We start from the raw sequence: 20,298 nt of genomic DNA, 5'->3' as shown, positions 1-20,298 counted from the left end.
CTCGCTCATCTCTAGTTACTTCACATGTGCGATGTTTTGTAGAATGCCACAACCTGACACAAAACCCTTGGAGGTCGGCGATATGCCCGCGACTCGTGAAGTTTTGTAGCCCACGTATGGAGCCTTCTTCTCTGTTGCATTGCATAAAAACGCGATTTTGCGCGGTGCAATGCAACTGTGACAGTAAGAAATTCTACTGTCAAAGCCCTAACCTAAGCCCTGGCTGCAGGAAAAAAAAAAAATATACACACATCACCTTAGAAGCGCCGTCAGCCCGGCCGCGTCTTCTCTCTGGGTCCCGGCAATACTTCTCTTCATTATCTTTTGGCCGGGAATTGAAAAATCCCTGCCTCCTGCAAAGGCTGGCTGTGATTAGCTGACGCTTAGCCAATCAGAGCCAGCACTCGATGAACCAATCCCAGCCATTCATCGAGTGCTGGCTGTGATAGGCTAAGTGACAGCCAATCATAGCAAGGGCTTTCAGGAGGCGGGGATTTTTCAATCCCCGGCCAGAAGAGAAAACGAAGACCAGTGCCCAGGACCTGGGGAGAAGCTGCAGCGGAGCCACGGACAGTGCTTCTAAGGTGATGTATACTTTTTTTTTTTTTTGTCTTCAGCTACGGCTTATTTTCAGGGTAGGGCTTATATTTCAAGCCCCCACCCTGAAAATCCATGCATGCGGTGTTACAAAGTCACGGCATCACCGTCAGAAACTGCAGTGATATCGCACGGACCAGCGCTGCGATATTGCTGTGATTTTCTCGTGGAGATGCAGTGTCGCCCGTGTGAACGAGGCCATACAGCCGCGATTTGCTATGTTTTCTAGCTCACGTTTCCCTATGGAGCGTTCTTGTTTATTGCATTGCATAGCATGAACTTGTGATTTTTATGCTATGCGATTTTATTATTAAAAAAGTCCTATTAACCTGTGCGCTTTTATCGCAGAAAAACCATGTGTAGCAGCGGCACGATGCTACAATTTTCCCAAGAAAAAAACATCACTGACACTACAAAATCGCGTGTACATAGCAGCGATATCGCTGTCGCCCGTGTGGATGCGGCCTTATGCTTACCTTAAAGTCATTGTTCAAACAAAAAGTTCAGAATGCCCACGTTTACATGTAACGATTATCGCTCATTTTTGGGTTGTTTGAACAAATTTTGAGCGATAATAATTATGTGTAAATGGGCCTTAAATCCACACCAATAGTGCAGATTTTGAAACCGTTTTTGCGGTGGATTTCTCAATGTAAAGAATTCACACCAATTCCGCTACGTGTGAATATAGCCATAGGTCTTGTAGAAATCATTATTACTGCCTACAGGCAGCAGCTCTGATGCCATACCCATAGATCACCTACACCCAATTCATTTGGACTAATCTCCATGGGCATTTTTCCACTGCGCATTACGCATGTGTGATACACAATGTATAGAGGTAATAAAAAACTATGGACTTTCGATCTTCCATGCACACGAGCGTGTGGACACAGCATTTACAGACGCAAGAGAAATAAATTGCAGCCCTTCTTTGGGTTCTGTACCAAAACACTGTCCCTATGCAGGCATTGCAAGAGGGCAGCGCTTCGATACGCATACCTGCTCTTTACAGTGATTTAAAAAAATCACACTGAGCATGTCTGTAATGTCAGATTCCCAGACATGCGCAGTCTGTGCCGGCTCTCTGTTGGCAGAGCAAAAGGGCTGTCTATGTACACGGCACAGGAGTCCCGGGCCGTTTACGCATTCGCTTGTATAAAAGAGCCCTTATACAGATTATTCCATGCCATTTTCTGCCCAAAATGCTATTATTCTGAAACAAGACAACAGCAGGAGAATCCAGCATCATGAATACAGGTGCGGACTTTAACGCAGTGAAGGCTCCTTGGCCTACTGTTAAATCAAGGTGATCACATAGGCACAGCCAATGGACCTGTGCAATTAACAGCTGTACAACGACTGTAGTACACAGCCACACTCTTTCTGCAACCCAGATCCCGACAGAATAACCAGTTCAGTGCTTCAATCAAACATTACTCAGGCAACACTAATGCCTCTGCCAGAGCCATTACAGTTACCGCTAAAGTCCAAACAAGGGCCCTCATTCAACAGGTACCTGTACATATGTCTATGCCCTGCTATAACAGACTGGCAAGGCCCTTTGGTGGGACCCTGGACTGCTGCATTGACACACAAATAAAATGTATTTGCTCTGGAATTCTCAAAAGAAGAACTCAAGTGGAATCCTGTAGACATCTAACTGGGTCTCAAAGTCTACAATATTTAGGCCCCCTTTCCACAGCTGAGGCGGAATATCACTAGCAATATTCTGCCGCGGGGGAGGAGGGGGAAGCACCAACAGGTCTTTGAGATGATAGGCTCACCGCGGAGAGTTGCAAAAATCACAGCATGCCGCGATTTAAATCCCCTGAGCGGAGAATCGCTATGATTCTTCTCTCAGACGCCGGCGCTGCGCTTTTCATAGTAATCCTAAGGAAAGCTTTACAGAGCGTAATCCGCGGGCGCTTTATTGCCCATGGACAGGCAGCCTTAGTCATCACCTGCAATAATGTAATGAAAAAAATAACCCACAATGATCGTATGGGGCAAATAAAAATTGAAAAAAATACCAGTATTTTAAACTGCCTTTTATTATGATAGATTACAAAAAATAGTGAGGCGTGTGAGACTTAAATATAGACAGTCCTGTGGGAAACCGTTATAATGGTCAATATTAAACAGTCAGTAAATTACATACCTGAGACTGGAGCTTCCGGTGAAGCTCTGAAAACAGAGCGCCATCCGCTTCTCTTCTCTGCCTCACAACTACAAGAGAACAAAGTGTTTACCAGAGCCAAGTATCACATAGCTAACAGAAGAAACGAATGTACACAACAAATCTGAACTTGTAGCATACATTCATAAGAAGCAGAAATACTACAGTTGGACAACTCCAATTACTTTCTGCCAATACACAGTGCGATATATTCCACATGAAAACCCCTGGATATATCTGATCAATCTAGTATAGACATTACTGGAAAGAAAGATATATGTAGAGATATACAATATTTCATGATTTATATAACAATGGCCAACTTTAATTTGGTACATTAATGCAAAATGACACTTGTACAAAGCTGTATTATACAATTTTCAGAAACTTACTCCTAAGGTACTTAAAAAGACTTGTCACATCTCAACAAGCAATTCTTAAATTAAAGCTTTACCAGCAGCTCTCAATTTTCCGGTCTCCAAGAAAAAATGTAGTAAAAAGCAATCAAAAAGTTATATGTACTCCAAAATAGACACTACAAATTGTCCTGCAAAAGAAAAAAAAAAAGAGCCCTTCCACAACTAGGTTGACAGAAAAATAAAAAATAACTTATGGCTGTCAGAAGATTGCAGCAGAAAATAATTTAGAAAAATAAAAGAACTACCGCAAAAACAAACACTATAAATTTGGTAGCATCGTAATGGTACTGACCCATAGGATACAGTTTTGTCATTTTTGATGCAGTGTGTAAGCCATAGAAACAAGATTCCCCTCCCTCCCCCCCCCCCCCCAAAAAGGCAGAATTTAGCTTTTTTCCATTTCACTCCACTTAGAATTTTTTAAATGTTTTTCAGTACCTTATATGTTATACTAGCTGATATACCCGGCTTCGCCCGAGTTAATTTGGCACTGGTGTTTATCTGGTGTTCACATGGAAAATCTTATGAAGCCGTGGTTACTTTAGAGATACTGAGGAAAAACATATGTTCACCATTTTGCATGGTTCTCTGCGTTACCCAGGAAATACCACGGGGAGGCAACAATGCGACGTTTCCTTCATATAAAATGACATCAGGAAGTGAGAGAATTAGATTACATACGTAAAATTTGGACACTAATTCTTTTGTGCTTACAATTGAATAAATCGAGTTAGGACCCATTAGCTTTTCCTATTTATGACATATTGAATGCTCGTGCCAAATTTCCCGTTTCTATGACACTGGAAAGTGAGAAAATTACATTCCGCACGTAAAATTTGGACGCTAATTCTTTTGCGCATGGAATTGAATAATGGAGTTGGGACCCATTATCTTTTCCTATTTATGACATAATCAATGCTCGTGCCAATTTTCACGTTTCTATGACACCGGAAAGTGAGAAAATTACATTCCGCACGTACAATTTGGACGCTAATTCTTTTGCGCATAGAATTAAATAATCGAGTTGGGACCCATTAACTTTTCCTATTTATGACATAATCAATGCCCGTGCCAAATTTCATGTTTCTATCACATTGGGAAGTGAGAGATTTAGATTATGTACGTAAAATTTGGACGCTAATTCTTTTGCGCATAGAATTGAATAATGGAGTTGGGACCCATTAGCTTTTCCTATTTATGACATATTGAATGCTCGTGCCAAATTTCCCGTTTCTATGACACCGGAAAGTGAGAAAATTACATTCCGCACGTAAAATTTGGACGCTAATTCTTTTGCGCATGGAATTGAATAATGGAGTTGGGACCCATTATCTTTTCCTATTTATGACATAATCAATGCTCGTGCCAAATTTCCCGTTTCTATGACACCGGAAAGTGAGAAAATTACATTCCGCACGTAAAATTTGGACGCTAATTCTTTTGCGCATAGAATTGAATAATCGAGTTGGGACCTATTAACTTTTCCTATTTATGACATAATCAATGCTCGTGCCAATTTTTTGCGTTTCTATGACACCGGAAAGTGAAAAAATTACATTCCGCACGTAAAATTTGGACGCCAATTCTTTTGCGCTAGAATTGAATAATCGAGTTGGGACCCATTAGCTTTTCCTATTTATGACAATCAATGCTTGTGCCAAATTTTGAGTTTCTATAACACCGGGAAGTGAGAGAATTAGATTCCGTACGTAAAATGTGGACTCTAATTCTTTTGCGCATAGTATTGAATAATCGAGTTGAGACCCATTAACTTTTCCAATTTATGACATAATCAATGCCCGTGCGAAATTTTAAGTTTCTATGGCATTGGGAAGTTACAGATTTAGATTATGTACGTAAAATTTGGACGCTAATTCTTTTGCGCATAGAATTGAATAATCGAGTTGGGACCCAATTACTTTTCCTATTTTGGAGATAATCTATGCTCGTGCCAAAATTCATGTTTCTACGACATCGGGAAGTTGGAGAACTTTTGGCCAGTCAGTCAGTCAGTCAGCCAGCGAGGGCTTTCGTCTTTATATATATATAGATTAAATAGTACCATTGAAAAAAAAGCAACTCTGCCTGCAAAAAACAAGACCTAAGACATCCACGTCAATGGATAGAATAAAAAAGTTGCAATTTTTTTTAGATGGGGGGGGGGGGGTGAATGGAAAAAAAAAAAAAAGAGGGCGGTGTCCTTTTAGGGGGTTAATTTTATGAGTTTGTTCATTCTCCTCCTAGATAATGCTGCTGCATCATCAGGTGATACAGGGGAACACCATTCTGGAGAAAACTGCGTTCCAGAGGCGGGAACCACATCTGTCCAACTTTTATGGCATCTCCTGTAGAACTAGATCTTGGGAATACCCCTTTAATGACACGCCCGGAAAATCTCCTGCCTCTAAAGTTTGGGAATTATTTTCCAAAATTGTTATAATGTATTCTTTCATTACAAAAAAAAAATGTTGTAATGTGATTGTTGCATTCTTTAGTAAATACTGCGCTGTGAAGCATGACATGGTGATAATAAGCCTGTCACCGAAGGGGTTAACACTAGTGTTACAGGCACCATCTCTGCACACTTACATTCTTTCTTAATTTTTTCAGCAACAAGAAATTCATCCCGTTCAACAGTTGGAGCAAAATTGCTGCCTATGACACGGACGGCGTACTGGAACTGCTGAGCGACATCCGCTGGGAAGAAGAGAGAAAAAAAAAAGAAGAATTTTATACCCATTTTGAGAGTAAGAAAACAGTAAAGATCATTGTCATGTGCATTCTATAAAGAGCGTAATGTGATGGTGGTCAGTAACAGTAATCCAGTGTAGATAGGATACCCTTTAATGGCTAACCAAAAGAAATAACGTCACAGTGAGCTTTCAAAACGGTTTTGGTTTCCTCCTCAAGCTTCCGATAGGATAGATGCTCTTTTCAGGACATTTTTTGGTTTTTAGAAACAATTCTTTCATAGGAGAGGATTGTATTTACCATATTTTGCTAGTGAGCCTGTCCTTCCATTTCATCACTGTTGGCTTATGTGCATAAAAGGGGTTTTAGGAAGTAATATTCATATATGGTGGTGCCATTGTTCAACATCTAGGACACGTGTCAAACACAGGCCCCCGCGGCGTGCCGACGGCCGCTCACCACTGCTGCAATTACCAGCTGGGGTGCCGCAGCTCCCCACTGGTAATCATGCTGCTAGCGTTGATCTCCCGGCACACACTGACGTCAGTGTGCAGACGGGATTCTCCTCCCGAGTCCCCTGTTTTTCAGTTCCGCAGTAGGGGATTCGGAGAGGAAGCGTGCCGGGCGCCCACATGGACGTCAGTGTGTACCCTGGCTCAGCACGAGCAGAGGGAGAGTGGCGCTGACAGCAAGGAGGAGGTAAGTATATGGGTTAGGAGGGGGAACTATTATTACCGAGAGGGGGGCGCTTATGATTATTACCGAGGTGGGGCTTATTATTACCGAGGGGGATCCTATTATTACTACTGATTTCTACTGAGGGAGGGGGGGCTTATTATTATTACCGAGGGTGGGGGGGTTATGATTATTACCAGGGGGGGGGGGGCTTGTGATTATTACCAGGGAGGGGGGCTTATGATTATTACGGAGGTGGGGCTTATTATTACCAAGGGGGGTTAATCTTATTACTGAGGGGAGGTTAATGCTGCAATGGTTGTATTGCTACTGAGGGGGTTAATATTACTAATTGGGCCACTGTGGGGGTCATTATTTCCACTGGGGCCACTATTTTTACTGGGGCCACTATCAGGGTCACTATTAGGGCTCGTTCGCACGTGCGTAATCATATTTCGGTCGCACAAATGCGCTGCGTATTTGCACAATCAAAAATCGCTTATCCCTACATATTTGGGCACGCAAAAAAGAACGCAGATGGGCCCACTGAGATGGTGCGCAAATATGCAGTGAAGACACAGGTTTCCTTCACTGCAATGGCCTATCAGGGTGCATAGTACGCAACAAAATAGGTCATGCTGTGTGAGAATATACATCATGTGAATGAACTCATTGAAATCAATGGCTTCTAGTCACTGCATATTATGTACGCAAATACGCTTGTGTGAACAGGCCCTTACTATACTGTCTCACAATTGGCCCTTTGAAGGTCACTATAAGCCGGATGTGCCCCTCGGTGAAAATGAGTTTGACACCCCTGATCTAGGAGGTAAACAGATTTCTAGAGTTTTTGGAGCTGGTAGTCCGACTATCTGACTAAAGCTCCATTTACACACAATGATTATAGCATACAATGTCTTGTGAGTGGTTATCCATGCATGTAAATGCTTCCATCCTTTGCTTGTGGGCCGCACGATGATTTCAGTTAAGTCTAAAATCCATAGTTCAACGAAAAGCTGAAAGCAGGGACTGTGCGCTGTGATTCTCGACGGGGAGCGCTGATAATGTATTCAGCTACAGTCCCATGGCAGAGCAAAAGGGTTGTATGCAGATAACAGATCATCCGCTGTTAACTGCAAACAGCTCCTGGAGGCTCATTTACGTGCAAATGAAGCTAATAAGCTACTAATGGGAATTATTGCCCATTAGCAGCTTATGCAAAATGATCGCTCAAACTGTCAATCATCTTATCTTTTGAATGAATTTTGAGCAATCATCTTTGCGTGTAAATGAGGCTTAAGTAAATCTGTCACTTCAGTCCTGTAGCACTTTATTGGTGCATTAGTAGCTTATTAGCTTCATTTGCAGGTAAATGAGCCTCCGGGAGCTGTCTGCAGAACACAGTAGGTTGTCTGTTCTATGCATTTAGCTCTATTGTTCTGCCATGAGGCTTTTAGCTGAATACAAAAATTAAAGGATGGTAGCATTTACACACAGCGATTCTCTCTCAAAAGCCATTGCTTGAGCGATAATCGTTGCGTGTAAATGGGCCTTAAGACCTCCATAATTCTACGAGGGAGTTTCAAATGGAATCTCTTGATATCCTGTCATTTGTTTGGCCAAGTTCCATATTCAAATAGCAAGTTTATGCGTTTAGCGTGTAACTTTTGGTTTTCTAAGGCTGGGTTCACACAGGCCGGATTTGCTGCGGTTTTGCCGCGGATTGCCGTTGCATATCTGCACTGCGGGAAAACTGCTGCGTTTGCAGTGCAATGCAGCACAAATGAGTTTTTCAAAAAAGCTGTTCTCACAGGGCGAATTGTTTCCGCACAGCCGCAGTGCAGAAATGCAACTGCGGCGCGGTTTGCAAAGATGCAGCATGTCCATTCCTCTGTCTTCTTCGCAGCGTTTTTTGTCCATAGACCTCTATGAACGCAGCCAAATACGCGGCAAAAAGTAAAAAACGCTGCAGAAAAAACCGCTTGCGGATTTTTCTGCAAGAAAATCCGCAAGCCAAAATTAACTTTTGAAGCGGTTTTGCCGCAGAAGCATTTCTTCTGTGGCAAAACCGCAACGGAAAAAACGCGACAAAACCGCAGCAAATCCGCCCTGTGTGAACCCAGCCTAATACTGTCCATGGACAGTAGAAGAGGAATAGTGTATCCAATGATGTTCAGCATTAGGTAGAGGTTCATTTGATACCTAATATCTTAAATAACGTAGTTGCCCTGCTATTCAATATAAAGTCTAGTAAAGCCATACCTGCTAAGTCTTTAGGTCGCTGTAATGTTTCAATACTAATTCTATATCTTGAATTTCCCCATATAAGAAAAAGAGGACAGAGGGGAGTTAACGGAATTAAAGCGCTGTTGAGGTATATATACTATACAGAGGCTTTGGTACAATTATCTTACTGAGTTTTTCTGCTGGTTACATGTAAATGAAGTGAATTTCATATTTTAAAATTGTTGTTAAGGAAAGAAAAGAAGACCCTAGCATATTAATTTTTGCCCCAAAAGAGGTACACGGTCTTATTTTCAGTATTAGTGTATCTTGACACCACCATAAGCTAGGGGTTTGACAGGAGGAACGCCCCTCACACCCCCAGCTCCCGATAGGCTCAAGAAGCAAAGGTCCTGCAAATAGCTACAAGCCGGGGAACCTAGGAGAATTGCGGGGGAGCCGAATCAGGACCCATGCTGCCGGAGGAGTGTGACCCAGTCACAGCGCTGCCGCCTGCTTTGGCCGAAGGGGGAATGCAAAGAGGAAGTGTACAGTGGTGCACGTCTGCGGGGACATCTGTCACAGTGCTGCTGGCTGCTTGGCCCCGCTGTGGGAGCAGAAGCGCCTAGCATCTATCCAAGTGCTGCAGGAGTGGGACTCGGTGACAGCAGCGCCGATCACACTAAACCTCTCCCAGACGCTGTCGCCGCAGGTGGAGTGGCAGCTCAAGAGTAATGTGGAAGTGCTGCGGGAGCAAGGCATAGTGGTCCCTGAGCGGGAGCAAGGCAGAGCAGCGAGTACGCCAGTCATAGTGGTCCCTGAGCGGGAGCAGGGCACAGCAGCGGGTACACTAGTGACTGCGCTCCCAGCTACTTAGGCCGAAGGCGGAGAGGCCGCCGGACTAAACTGTCAGGACTACACCTGTCAGGTGTGAGGCAAAGCACTGTCCGAGCATTAGTGCCAGAGAGGGAGGGTTAGGGTGAGGGGTACGCCTAACAGTTAGCCTTATATTATATCTTTAAGACTAACTGTTACACTTTGCCCTCATCCTAACCCTCCATCCCTGTCAGAAATCACTGGAGCTGCTGCATTACTTTAGTGGGCTGCCAGAACCTGCAGCCCATCGACCTCTGCAGCCAATCAGCTACGGGGGGCGTCACCCCCCCTGTCAAATCTTGACTCCACCAGGTCTTCCTGGTGGTGTCAAGATACACTAATACCCTTATTTTCAGGGGATGTCTTATACTTAGCAGGCGCCGCCCGGGTCCCTCCTGCTAGTCTTTGCAGTTAAGGGTAGGCTTGCTTGCCGAGAGAACATCGCTTGCTGGCAACGGGGTTTGTAAACCCTACCTCCAACAAGTGATTGCTCTGATTGGTTATTTGAGCACTGGCTCTGATTAGCTGAGCCACGGCGTTTGAGAACCAATCACAGTCATTCGGTGAATGGCTGCGATTGGTTCCTAGAGCGCTGACTCTAATAAGTATTAGGGCCCGTACCCACTGGCAATAGACTTTCCTGCGATGTGAGAGTGAGTGAAAAAGCATGATTATGAAACCAATGATTTTCAATGGTTTCATTCTCATTTGTGATGTCTTCACTCAAGGCTCGCGGCGCTAAGAAAAAGCTGCGCTGAAAATGATACTCAATTCTCCGGGATAACAAAAAGTGAAAATACGTAAAATAAGGTACCTGCACAACCACAAATCATGTGGTTTCCTAAATTATTTTTTTTGCCACAAGCCTTCCCGCAACTCATGAAAATGTTCTATCAGACTATATATATTATACATTCACAAGGCTGCACATTAGTTTCTGTCATTTGAGCTAATATAAAGCATTGTCACCAAGTGCTATAGACTGAGCAGGAAGCAGTAACATTACAGGATACACACTGATGCATAATTCATTAGTAGAACAAACCGAGATGCCAAACAGAAACAATTATACCTTTGTAGCTACCTCTCCTCCACATAAAACACCAAAACAAGCTAAATTCAGAGGCTGGAAACCGCTCGCTACAGTATACAGTTGCCAGGAATCCGTTAAATAAGTAAACATTAAGACAAAGACGACAAACGGAAGAAAAGTACGAAGTCAACTCCTAATCCACCAGCCCCGAGTGCCGGCACGTAGTACGGCTGGAGTCACAGCTCTTGTGCCAAAGCCAGGAGAGGGGCCACAAAGAAGGAAAGGTACAAAGGAAGGAAAAAGACCATCTCTGTGTGTGTCCAACTCTGTGATTAATGCAAAACAACTACAAGTATCACCTGGGAAAAACCACATATAAAACTGCATGTAATATTTGGATAACACACTTTAACCCTTTCCAATCCAGTTTCCCAGCCACCCGCACACTCCCCAGCTCTTATTTATCTTGGGTGGGAAAGTGCATTGTGGATTCCTTGGAACTACTGAACAGAAGCACATAAAAAAAATAAATAAAAGGAAGTTACGAGTGTTTCTCATCGGGAAGATCATCAGTAATAATTATATGTACAGATAGTCCCCAAGTTACGAACTTCAATAGATACAAACAAGCCTGTCCTCCTACGGCATTACATCATGCTAGACAGCGATCGGGCCGGCTTCTATCAAGCATGTCATAGGCACGCCGCGCGCGCGACACCGGACAGCCCCGTGTCCTTCCTACTGACCGTCCCCCCCCCCCTCTCCCCCGTGAACTGGGGGGGGGGTAAAATGATAAATAGTGGGGTAGCCAGTGTAATTAGCGACCCGGGTCCAAGCAAGGGGAATGGGGGTCGAGCAGGGGGTGGGGTTAGTACAGTTAGAACTGTTAGATCAGCCATTAGTACGAATAACAACAAAATGAATTTAAAAAACAAAAAAAACTGTATAAATTGTATGACCACGAATGCAAGAAGTCTGATCGGTAAAGTGGGTGAGCTTGAAGCGAGAATGACTGATGAAAACTATAATATAGTCGGAATAACGGAAACATGGCTTGATGATAAGTGCGATTGGGCGGCGAATTTGCAGGGGTACAATCTCCATAGAAGAGACCAAAGGAACCAGAAAGGGGGAGGGGTATGTCTGTACGTCAAATCGAACTTAAAGGGGTTGTCCCGCGGCAACAAGTGGGTCTATACACTTCTGTATGGCCATAATAATGCACTTTGTAATGTGCATTAATTATGAGCCATACAGAAGTTATAAAAAGTTATTCACTTACCTGTTCCGTTGCTGGCGTCCCCGTCTCCATGGTTGCCGTCTAATTTTCGCCGTCTAATGGCCAAATTAGACGCGCTTGCGCAGTCCGGGTCTTCTGCTGTTCTCTATGGGGCTCCGTGTAGCTCCGCCCCGTCACGTGCCGATTCCAGCCAATCAGGAGGCTGGAATCGGCAATGGACCGCACAGAAGAGCTGCGGTCCACGGAGGGAGCAGACCCCGGCGGCCATCTTCAACCGGTAAGTATAGAAGTCACCGAAGCGCGGGGATTCAGGTAAGCGCTGTGCTGTTTTTTTTTTTAAGTCCCTGCATCGGGGTTGTCTCGCGCCGAACGGGGGGGGGGGGGGGGTTGAAAAAAAAAAAAAACCCGTTTCGGCGCGGGACAACCCCTTTAAAGCCGAGGCTACGGGAGGATATAAGAGTAGGAGAAGAACAGGTGGAATCTCTGTGGGTAGAAATACAGGGAGAAAAAAATAACAAAATCCTGATCGGGGTCTTCTATAGACCACCAAAAGCAACAGAAGAAACTGAAAACTTACTATTAAGGCAGAAAGAAGAGGTGTCAAACCGCAACGAAGTAATTATCATGGGGGACTTTAATTACCCAGGTATAACATGGGAGAGCGAAACCTGCAAATCTCACAGGGGTGATAAGTTCTTGAGAGTAATTAAAGACAATTACCTGAACCAACTTGTGCAGGAACCAACAAGAGGGAGAGCCATTCTGGACCTAGTACTAACCAACAAACCGGACCGAATAAAGGGGGTGCAGGTTGAGGGGCACTTGGGGAACAGTGACCACAATATAACCAACTTCCAGCTGTCATTCAATAAGAAGCCTTATCAGGGAGTGACAAAGAAACTAAACTTTAGTAAAGCAAAATTTGAACAGCTTAGAACTACTATCGGCAAGATTAAGTGGGACAAAATCCTCAAAAATATCAGTACAGAGGACAAATGGGAGAAGTTCAAAAGGATCCTAATCGCCTCATGTGAGCAGTTCATTCCCTTTAAAAATAAAAGAATCTCAACTAAAAGGAAACCAATGTGGCTCGACGAGACGGTAAGAGAGGCAATAAACGAAAAAAAAGAAAGCGTTCAAACTACTAAAGCAGGAAGGCAGCGAAGAGGCGCTAAAATCGTACAGAGAAAAAAAACAAAAATATGCAAAGATAGGATCAAAATTGCAAAGGAGGAGGCAGAAAGATGGATCGCCAAAGAGAGCAAAAACAACCCGAAACTATTTCTCAACTATATTAACAGCAAAAGGATTTGCAGGGAGAGCGCTGGCCCTTTAACAAATAATGCAGGAGAAATCATTGAAGATGATGGAGGGAAGACAAATCTATTAAACAGTTTCTTTTCGAGTGTATTCACAAACGAAAAGGAAATGCCTCACGAAATGCAGGGGAATAAAATGAACCCCTCACAAAATATCTCATACCCAACGCAAGAGAAAGTGCGGAAGCGATTAAAGATGATTAAAATCAATAAATCGCCAGGCCCAGATGGAATACACCCAAGGATACTAAGGGAACTAAGTGACGAGATAGCTAGGCCGCTATATCTAATATTTCTAGACACTATCAAGACCGGGGTTGTACCATTGGATTGGCGCATTGCCAATGTGGTTCCAATTTACAAAAAGGGGAGCAAAAGTGAGCCTGGTAACTACAGGCCAGTAAGTCTCACTTCAATAACGGAAAAACTTTTTGAGGGGATTCTGAGACGCCATCGAAGAATACCTCAAGTAGAACAAGGGAATAACTCCTCACCAGCATGGATTCATGAAGGGTCGCTCATGTCAGACAAATCTGATCAGTTTCTACGATGAAGTAAGATCTAGGCTGGACCTGGGAGAATCTATTGATCTTGTATATCTGGACTTCTCTAAAGCCTTTGACACCGTGCCACATAATAGGCTAATATACAAAATGAGACAGCTCGGACTGGGCGAAAACGTGTGTAAGTGGGTAAAAAATTGGCTCAATGATAGAAAGCAGAGAGTGGTAATAAATGGCTCATACTCTGATTGGGCCACCGTTGCTAGCGGGGTGCCACAGGGTTCAGTAATAGGCCACATTCTGTTCAATATATTTATCAACGACCTGATAGAGGGACTGCACAGCAAAATATCAATATTTGCAGATGACACAAAATTCTACAATATAATCAATGCAACGGAGGACAATGTACGACTACAAACGGACCTAGATAAGCTGGGGGCTTGGGCAGAAAAATGGCAAATGAAGTTCAATGTTGAAAAATGTAAGACTATGCACATGGGCAGGAGGAACGGTGTCACAAATACTCACTTAATGGGGTACCGCTGGGAAAAGTGATATGGAAAAGGATCTGGGGGTATTAGTGGATAATAGACTAAACTGGAGTAACCAATGCCAGTCAGCTGCTGCAAAGGCAAATAAAGTCTTGGGGTGTATTAAAAGAGGTATAGGGGCGAGGGACGAGAACATTATCCTCCCACTATATAAGGCACTTGTCAGGCCTCACATGGAATACTGTGTATATTTCTGGTCACCAGTGCTCAGGAAAGATGTTACAGTGCTGGAGGGGGTTCAAAGAAGAGCGACTAAACTAATACATGGAATGAGAGGACTGGAATACCCAGAGAGGCTATCAAAATTGGGATTATTTACCCTGGGAAAAAGAAGGTTACGAGGCGACCAAATAACTATGTATAAGTACATGAGGGGACAATACAAGGATCTCTCCCATGATCTGTTTATACCCAGGACTACGACGGTAACAAGAGGGCATCTGCTACGTCTAGAGGAAAGCAGGTTTCATCACCAACATAGAAAGGGGTTCTTTACTGTTAGAGCAGTTAGACTGTGGAACTCTCTGCCTGAGGATGTGGTGATGGCAAAATCCTTAGAGGAGTTTAAAAGGGGACTTGATGTCTTTCTAGAGGGGAAGGACATTATAGGATATAAATCTTAGGTCAATTGTTAATCCGGGTATACAGGCAGGTAGGAACTATTAGGGGTTGATCCAGGGAACAGTCCGATTGCCATTAGGGAGTCGGGAAGGAATTTTTTCTCCAAAGGGGCTAATTGGCTTCTGCTCTTGGGGTTTTTTGACTTCCTCTGGATCAACACAGGAGGATAAACAGGCTGGACTAGATGGACATTGTCTTCATTCGGCCTAACGATCTATGTTACTGACCGATCCCCCCTCCCCCTCCTCCGTGACCCCGGACAGCCCGGCGTCCTTCCCGCTGACCGGTCCCCCTCCGTGACCCCGGACAGCCCGGCGTCCTTCCCGCTGACCGGTCCCCCTCCGTGACACCGGACAGCCCGGCGTCCTTCCTGCTGACCGGTCCCCCTCCGTGACACCGGACAGCCCGGCGTCCTTCCTGCTGACCGGTCCCCCTCCGTGACACCAGACAGCCCGGCGTCCTTCCTGCTGACCGGTCCCCCTCCGTGACACCGGACAGCCCGGCGTCCTTCCTGCTGACCGGTCCCCCTCCGTGACACCGGACAGCCCGGCTTCCTTCCTACTGACCGATCCCCCCATGACATCGGGCAGCCAGGCGTCCTTCCTACTGACTGTTTTCCCCCATGACACCGGACAGCCCCGCGTCCTTCCTACTGACTTATCCCCTCCCATGACACCGGACAGCCCCGCATCCTTCCTACTGACCGATCCCCCCATGACACCCCCGCGTCCTTCCTACTGACTTATCCCCTCCCATGACACCGGACAGCTCCGCATCCTTCCTACTGACCGATCCCCCCATGACACCCCCGCGTCCTTCCTACTGACTTATCCCCTTGCATGACACCGGACAGCTTGCGTCCTTCCTACTGACTTATCCCCTTCCATGACACCAGACAGCTTGCGTCCTTCCTACTGACTGATCCCCCCAGTGACATGACAGTAAGATGGGCAGTAGGGGGCACAGCCCGAGCACGGTGCAGCGGCATTACCTTCCCCCTTGCCCAGTATCCGGCAGCACAGGTTCTGCAGCAGGACGTTGGGTGACTTCTGCTCCGGAGTCGCCATGCTGGCACCGCTGTCCCCTTCTTCCTTCCCGGTGTTGCCGTTCTGAGAGAACTCGTCCGTTAACGGTCACTACAGAGGCGCCATTTTAACAGAACCCGCCGAAAGCTGCTGTCAGTTCCCACAATGCCCCGCTCTGTGTCTGTGGCGACGGCGGCGGCTGCGACAGGAAGGGTGCAGCGGGAATGCGCTCCCCCGCAGCCCCCGCACTATGGTTCCGCTCCACCTTCTGGCCTGGTCCGTGCAGCCCGCAGCTCGGGGCACATTATGGCGGCGCTGGTGGTGGGGCTTCCTGCAGACCTGTTAGCCGTGTGGCTGGTGGCCCTTCCTGCAGACCTGTTAGCCCTGTGGCTGCTGGCCCGGTTACACCGGGTTATGGATATCTGATACGTTAGAGACTACAGTGTAAATTAGAGAGGGGAGTAGTCAGACCTCCCCAACACGGGCGGACAGCTCAGCGCAGCGGACAATGCTCGCCATGTACTTCTCCGCCCGAGGGACATGGTTATCTGCAGGTTGCCGACAAGACGCGTCACTTGAAATAGTTAATTAGTAGCAGCAGAATTCTGCAGCGTATCACACATCTGGTATACCGGCATGCATTTGCGCCCCCATTGATTTTTATGGTTACCTTTGGTGCACAGAAATGCGACCAATGTAGAGCGTGTCGGACCGAAATGCGTGTGAAATACGTTATGCTCTGCGTATCACGCGTGCGGATACACCCGTGTGAGTGCAGAGTACTCGCCTCTCTTCTCTGCCGAGCAGTCTAAATGGGCTGTTTTTCAGGCCATTTATTACATTCAAGGTATTAATAGGTAAATCAGATAGTGAAATCTCTTTGAGACGCGCATAAAAGTGCTGTGACCTCACATATTACATGATGGACCAGGAGACCTGCTTAGCATAAGCTGTTTACGAAATTTATAAATCTTATTTGTATAGCACCAACTTATTCCGCAGCTTTCAGGTAATTTTTGTTTATTGCCCCCCAACAAGCTGGGTACTCATTTTACAGTCTGCACCACTTTCTCTTTGTGTCACCTAGCAACCAATCACAACGCAACTTTCACTTCACTCCAGCAGTTTGACCCCTTAGTGACCGCCCATATGGCCACTAAAGGGCCTTATTCCAATGCATACACTTTTACAGTGCTGCATCAGAAGCGTGGCACGGGGGCAATGGCTCGGCTGTCTGACAGCCAGGGTTGAACGCTAATGGCTAGGAGCGGAGAAACCACCAACCGAAGCCATATAACCCTTTACATGCCACAGTCAATGTGACTTCAGCATTTAAAAGACTAATGGAAGGGGCTCTCTGTCACCCATCTGACCCCTGCGATATGATCATGAGCTGCCGATGGGTTGCTTTGGCATTCAAAGAATTGAAGATGGCCTCCAGGTCTGCCATCTACGTTGGCCTGTGAGGCTTAGCCTCTGGTGGAGCTTCATAGGCCAATATAATACATGACAAAACTGAAGTATTGCAGAAATGATAGAAAATAATGATGCTCAAGTCCCCTACTGGGACAAAAAAAAATGTAAATAAAAATAAAGACTAAACCCCACCTTTGCTCCCTTCAGTATGTGACAAAAAAATCCCAAATGTGGTATCACTATGACTTTAATGACCCACAGAAAAAAAGTAAATTATATAATTCACACAATGAACACTGTTAAAAATATATATGTAAAACCTAGCCAAAATAGCTAATTTTATGTGTCTTACCTCACACAAAATGAAAGACAAACTGATCAAAAAGCCATACGAATTGCCAAATGGTGCCATTAAAAAGTACAACTCGGCCCTCAAAAAAAAAATCTCACCGTGTTTTACTGTAAAAATGTTAGGGGTCTTTGAATGTGACAATAGAAAATAATACATTTCAGATGGGATCCATGAGGTGCTGAAACTATTACTATTCATCTCTGTTCTCTGTGATGTCCTGTGGCATTCTGGTCGTGCCAGGACCTGACGCCGTCCTCTGCGCAAGGCGTGCCAGGCGTAAAATGTCAGGCGCAGAAGGCCGGGGAGCCCAGGAGATTTAAAATTTCCCTGCTCCCGGCTAGAATGGGTAGCCAAGAGCAGGGAGGTGTCACCGGGGGCCGCTGTATGCAGTTCCCGACCACATAAACGTCGTTATCCAATGGATAACGGTGATCATGTAAAGTAAAAAACAGAAAAAAAAGTTTCATCTCCCCCCCCCCCTCCATGGATTGTATCCGTGAGGGGAGATCAAAGTACGTTCCTAAGGCCCCGGATTTATCCACGGACCTTACCCCAGCTTCTGTTCATACGCCTGTCACCAAAACGGATACATGGACAAACGCAGCGGATTGCCTGGGTAATTAAAAATCTCCATGCTCCTGGCTACCAAACGTAGCCAAGAGCCTGGAGATTTCATGAGGGGCTGCGGTACGTGATCCCTAATCACGTGATCGCCGCTATCCAATGGATAACGGTGATCATGTAAAGATAAAAAATGTTAAACTTTCACCTCCCGTCACAGATCCAATCAGTGAGGGGAGGTGAAATTACTTACCTAAGGCCTGCAGCGATTTTCCCCAAAGGGATCTTTATCCACGGACCTTTCCCCAGCTTCAGCGCACACGCCCCTCGGCAATATGGCGAACGCAGAAGCTGGGGACGTCCCATGAAATTTAAAAGCTCCTTGCTCCTGGCTACTAAAAGTAGCCGAGAGCCTGGAGCAGTGACCGAAGGCAGCCCATACGCGACTACATTGTGTACCTACGCCATCGCTAAGCGATGTTGAGCGCCTTCTGTTTGAGACCACTGCATTTCAGCAAGCTTCCGAAGCCTCACAGAGGCCCCTTTTGTTTTTTGTTTTTTTTATATTCAATCGTATTTTATTGGTTTTTTCCATGAAATACTTTACAGCATTATCATTTCACATCATTCAGAACAACATTATTCTTGTTTCTGGTGGTTTGTATCAATGCCATTAAACTAAAATTGAGCTAATAAACTTTTCTGTTGGTCGTCTTTTCTCTCTTAACCTAATGTGTCATAGAATAATATCCACAACCTTCGATATGCTTTCTTATCAGCTTTAAGAATATATCTGACATTTCTTCTAATTTCCTGTGAATAACCAACTTTGTAACCTTGTATCAGAAATTGTGTTCTAACAGCCAACAGCCCTCCCCCTCCGGGAAATTCCGTGGGTGGTGGTTGCCAGCGCTGCAACTCTCTTTAAATACAGTTCTAATAGTCTGATCCTTAGAAACACACATAAAGGGAATGGAATGGGGAAAGGTAGTGGGTTAGGTATAGTTGGATTTAGATAAAAAGAGGGGGAAATAGAATAGGAAAGGATGAATAGAAGGAAATAAAGATGGTGAAGATGAAAGAGATGGAAAAGATGAAGATGCAGAAAGCCTCGTGTTGTCTTTTACCTTGATCGCCGACCCCAGCTCGGAGCCCATTACTGTGCGGGCAATTCGCCCCTCTGAAGCCACCCTTCAAAGTCTGCCGACTTACGGAATGTCAACCAAGGTTCCCAGGTCGCGTGAAAGGTCACGTATTTGTTGTCGTCCCCCGCTCTTAATTCCTCCATGTGGCATATTTCATCAAGGGCTGTCACCCAATTCAGTCTAGAGGGCGGAGCCTGTGATTTCCATAAGCGTGGTATAGAGACCCTTGTTGCTAACAGAAAAAAGCGAAGAATTCTTTTCTTATTTGTTCCCAGTGTCCCAGGTAACATTGATATAAGTGCAATTTCGGGTGTGAGGGCCAGGGAGTCTCCGGTCAGTGCGTTATGGAGATCCTCAACCGCCTTCCAGAGGAGAGAGATCAGGGGGCATGACCACCAGATATGTGTAAGCGTCCCCGTCTCCGCTAGACACCTCCAGCAGAGTTCGGAGACCCCTGGATAGAATCTTGCCAGCCGTTCTGGTGTGCGATACCATCGCGTTAGCAGTTTATAATTTAGCTCTTGGTGATTTTCTGATATTGTCATCTTGTGTGTCATACATTGGGCTTTTGCCCAGTCCTCGTCTAGCACGGCTCGCCCCAGCTCTCTCTCCCATGCTTTCCTGAATCCTCCCCCGGTGTCCCGACCCCCCTCGGCCACCAAGATACTGTAGACCACGGAGATCTCGCCCCTCTTTTTCTGAGGAGCTTCACATAACTCCTCGAAGGGTGTCGAGGGCATTGTCAAATTGGTACTTGGTCCCAAGGTCTTTATGTAGTGTGTAATCTGATGGAGCTGGAGCCACGCACCTGCCCGCTGCCCCCCTTCTCCAACCAGTGTCTCCATTTGTATAGTCCCATCCTTATCTAG

General features: G+C 45.4%; 1 protein-coding gene across 1 annotated transcript in view; it reads right to left on the bottom strand.

The window, feature by feature from the left end:
* The window catches only part of TUBGCP3 (tubulin gamma complex component 3), a 95,255-nt gene extending 79,077 nt beyond the window's left edge, over positions 1 to 16,178 (bottom strand). Inside the window, exons 1-3 of the mRNA XM_066579722.1 lie at positions 15,922 to 16,178; positions 5,785 to 5,892; positions 2,759 to 2,826 (exon numbers count right to left, since the gene is read on the bottom strand). Coding sequence (XP_066435819.1) covers positions 2,759 to 2,826; positions 5,785 to 5,892; positions 15,922 to 15,997 — 252 coding nt within the window. The 5' untranslated portion in view covers positions 15,998 to 16,178. The remainder of the gene's footprint in view (positions 1 to 2,758; positions 2,827 to 5,784; positions 5,893 to 15,921) is intronic.
* Between the last annotated feature and the right edge of the window lie 4,120 nt (positions 16,179 to 20,298).

The sequence above is a fragment of the Eleutherodactylus coqui genome, chromosome 1, assembly GCF_035609145.1.
Source record: "Eleutherodactylus coqui strain aEleCoq1 chromosome 1, aEleCoq1.hap1, whole genome shotgun sequence".
Lineage (NCBI taxonomy): Eukaryota > Metazoa > Chordata > Amphibia > Anura > Eleutherodactylidae > Eleutherodactylus > Eleutherodactylus coqui.
This window is presented reverse-complemented; position numbering and strand designations above follow the sequence as displayed.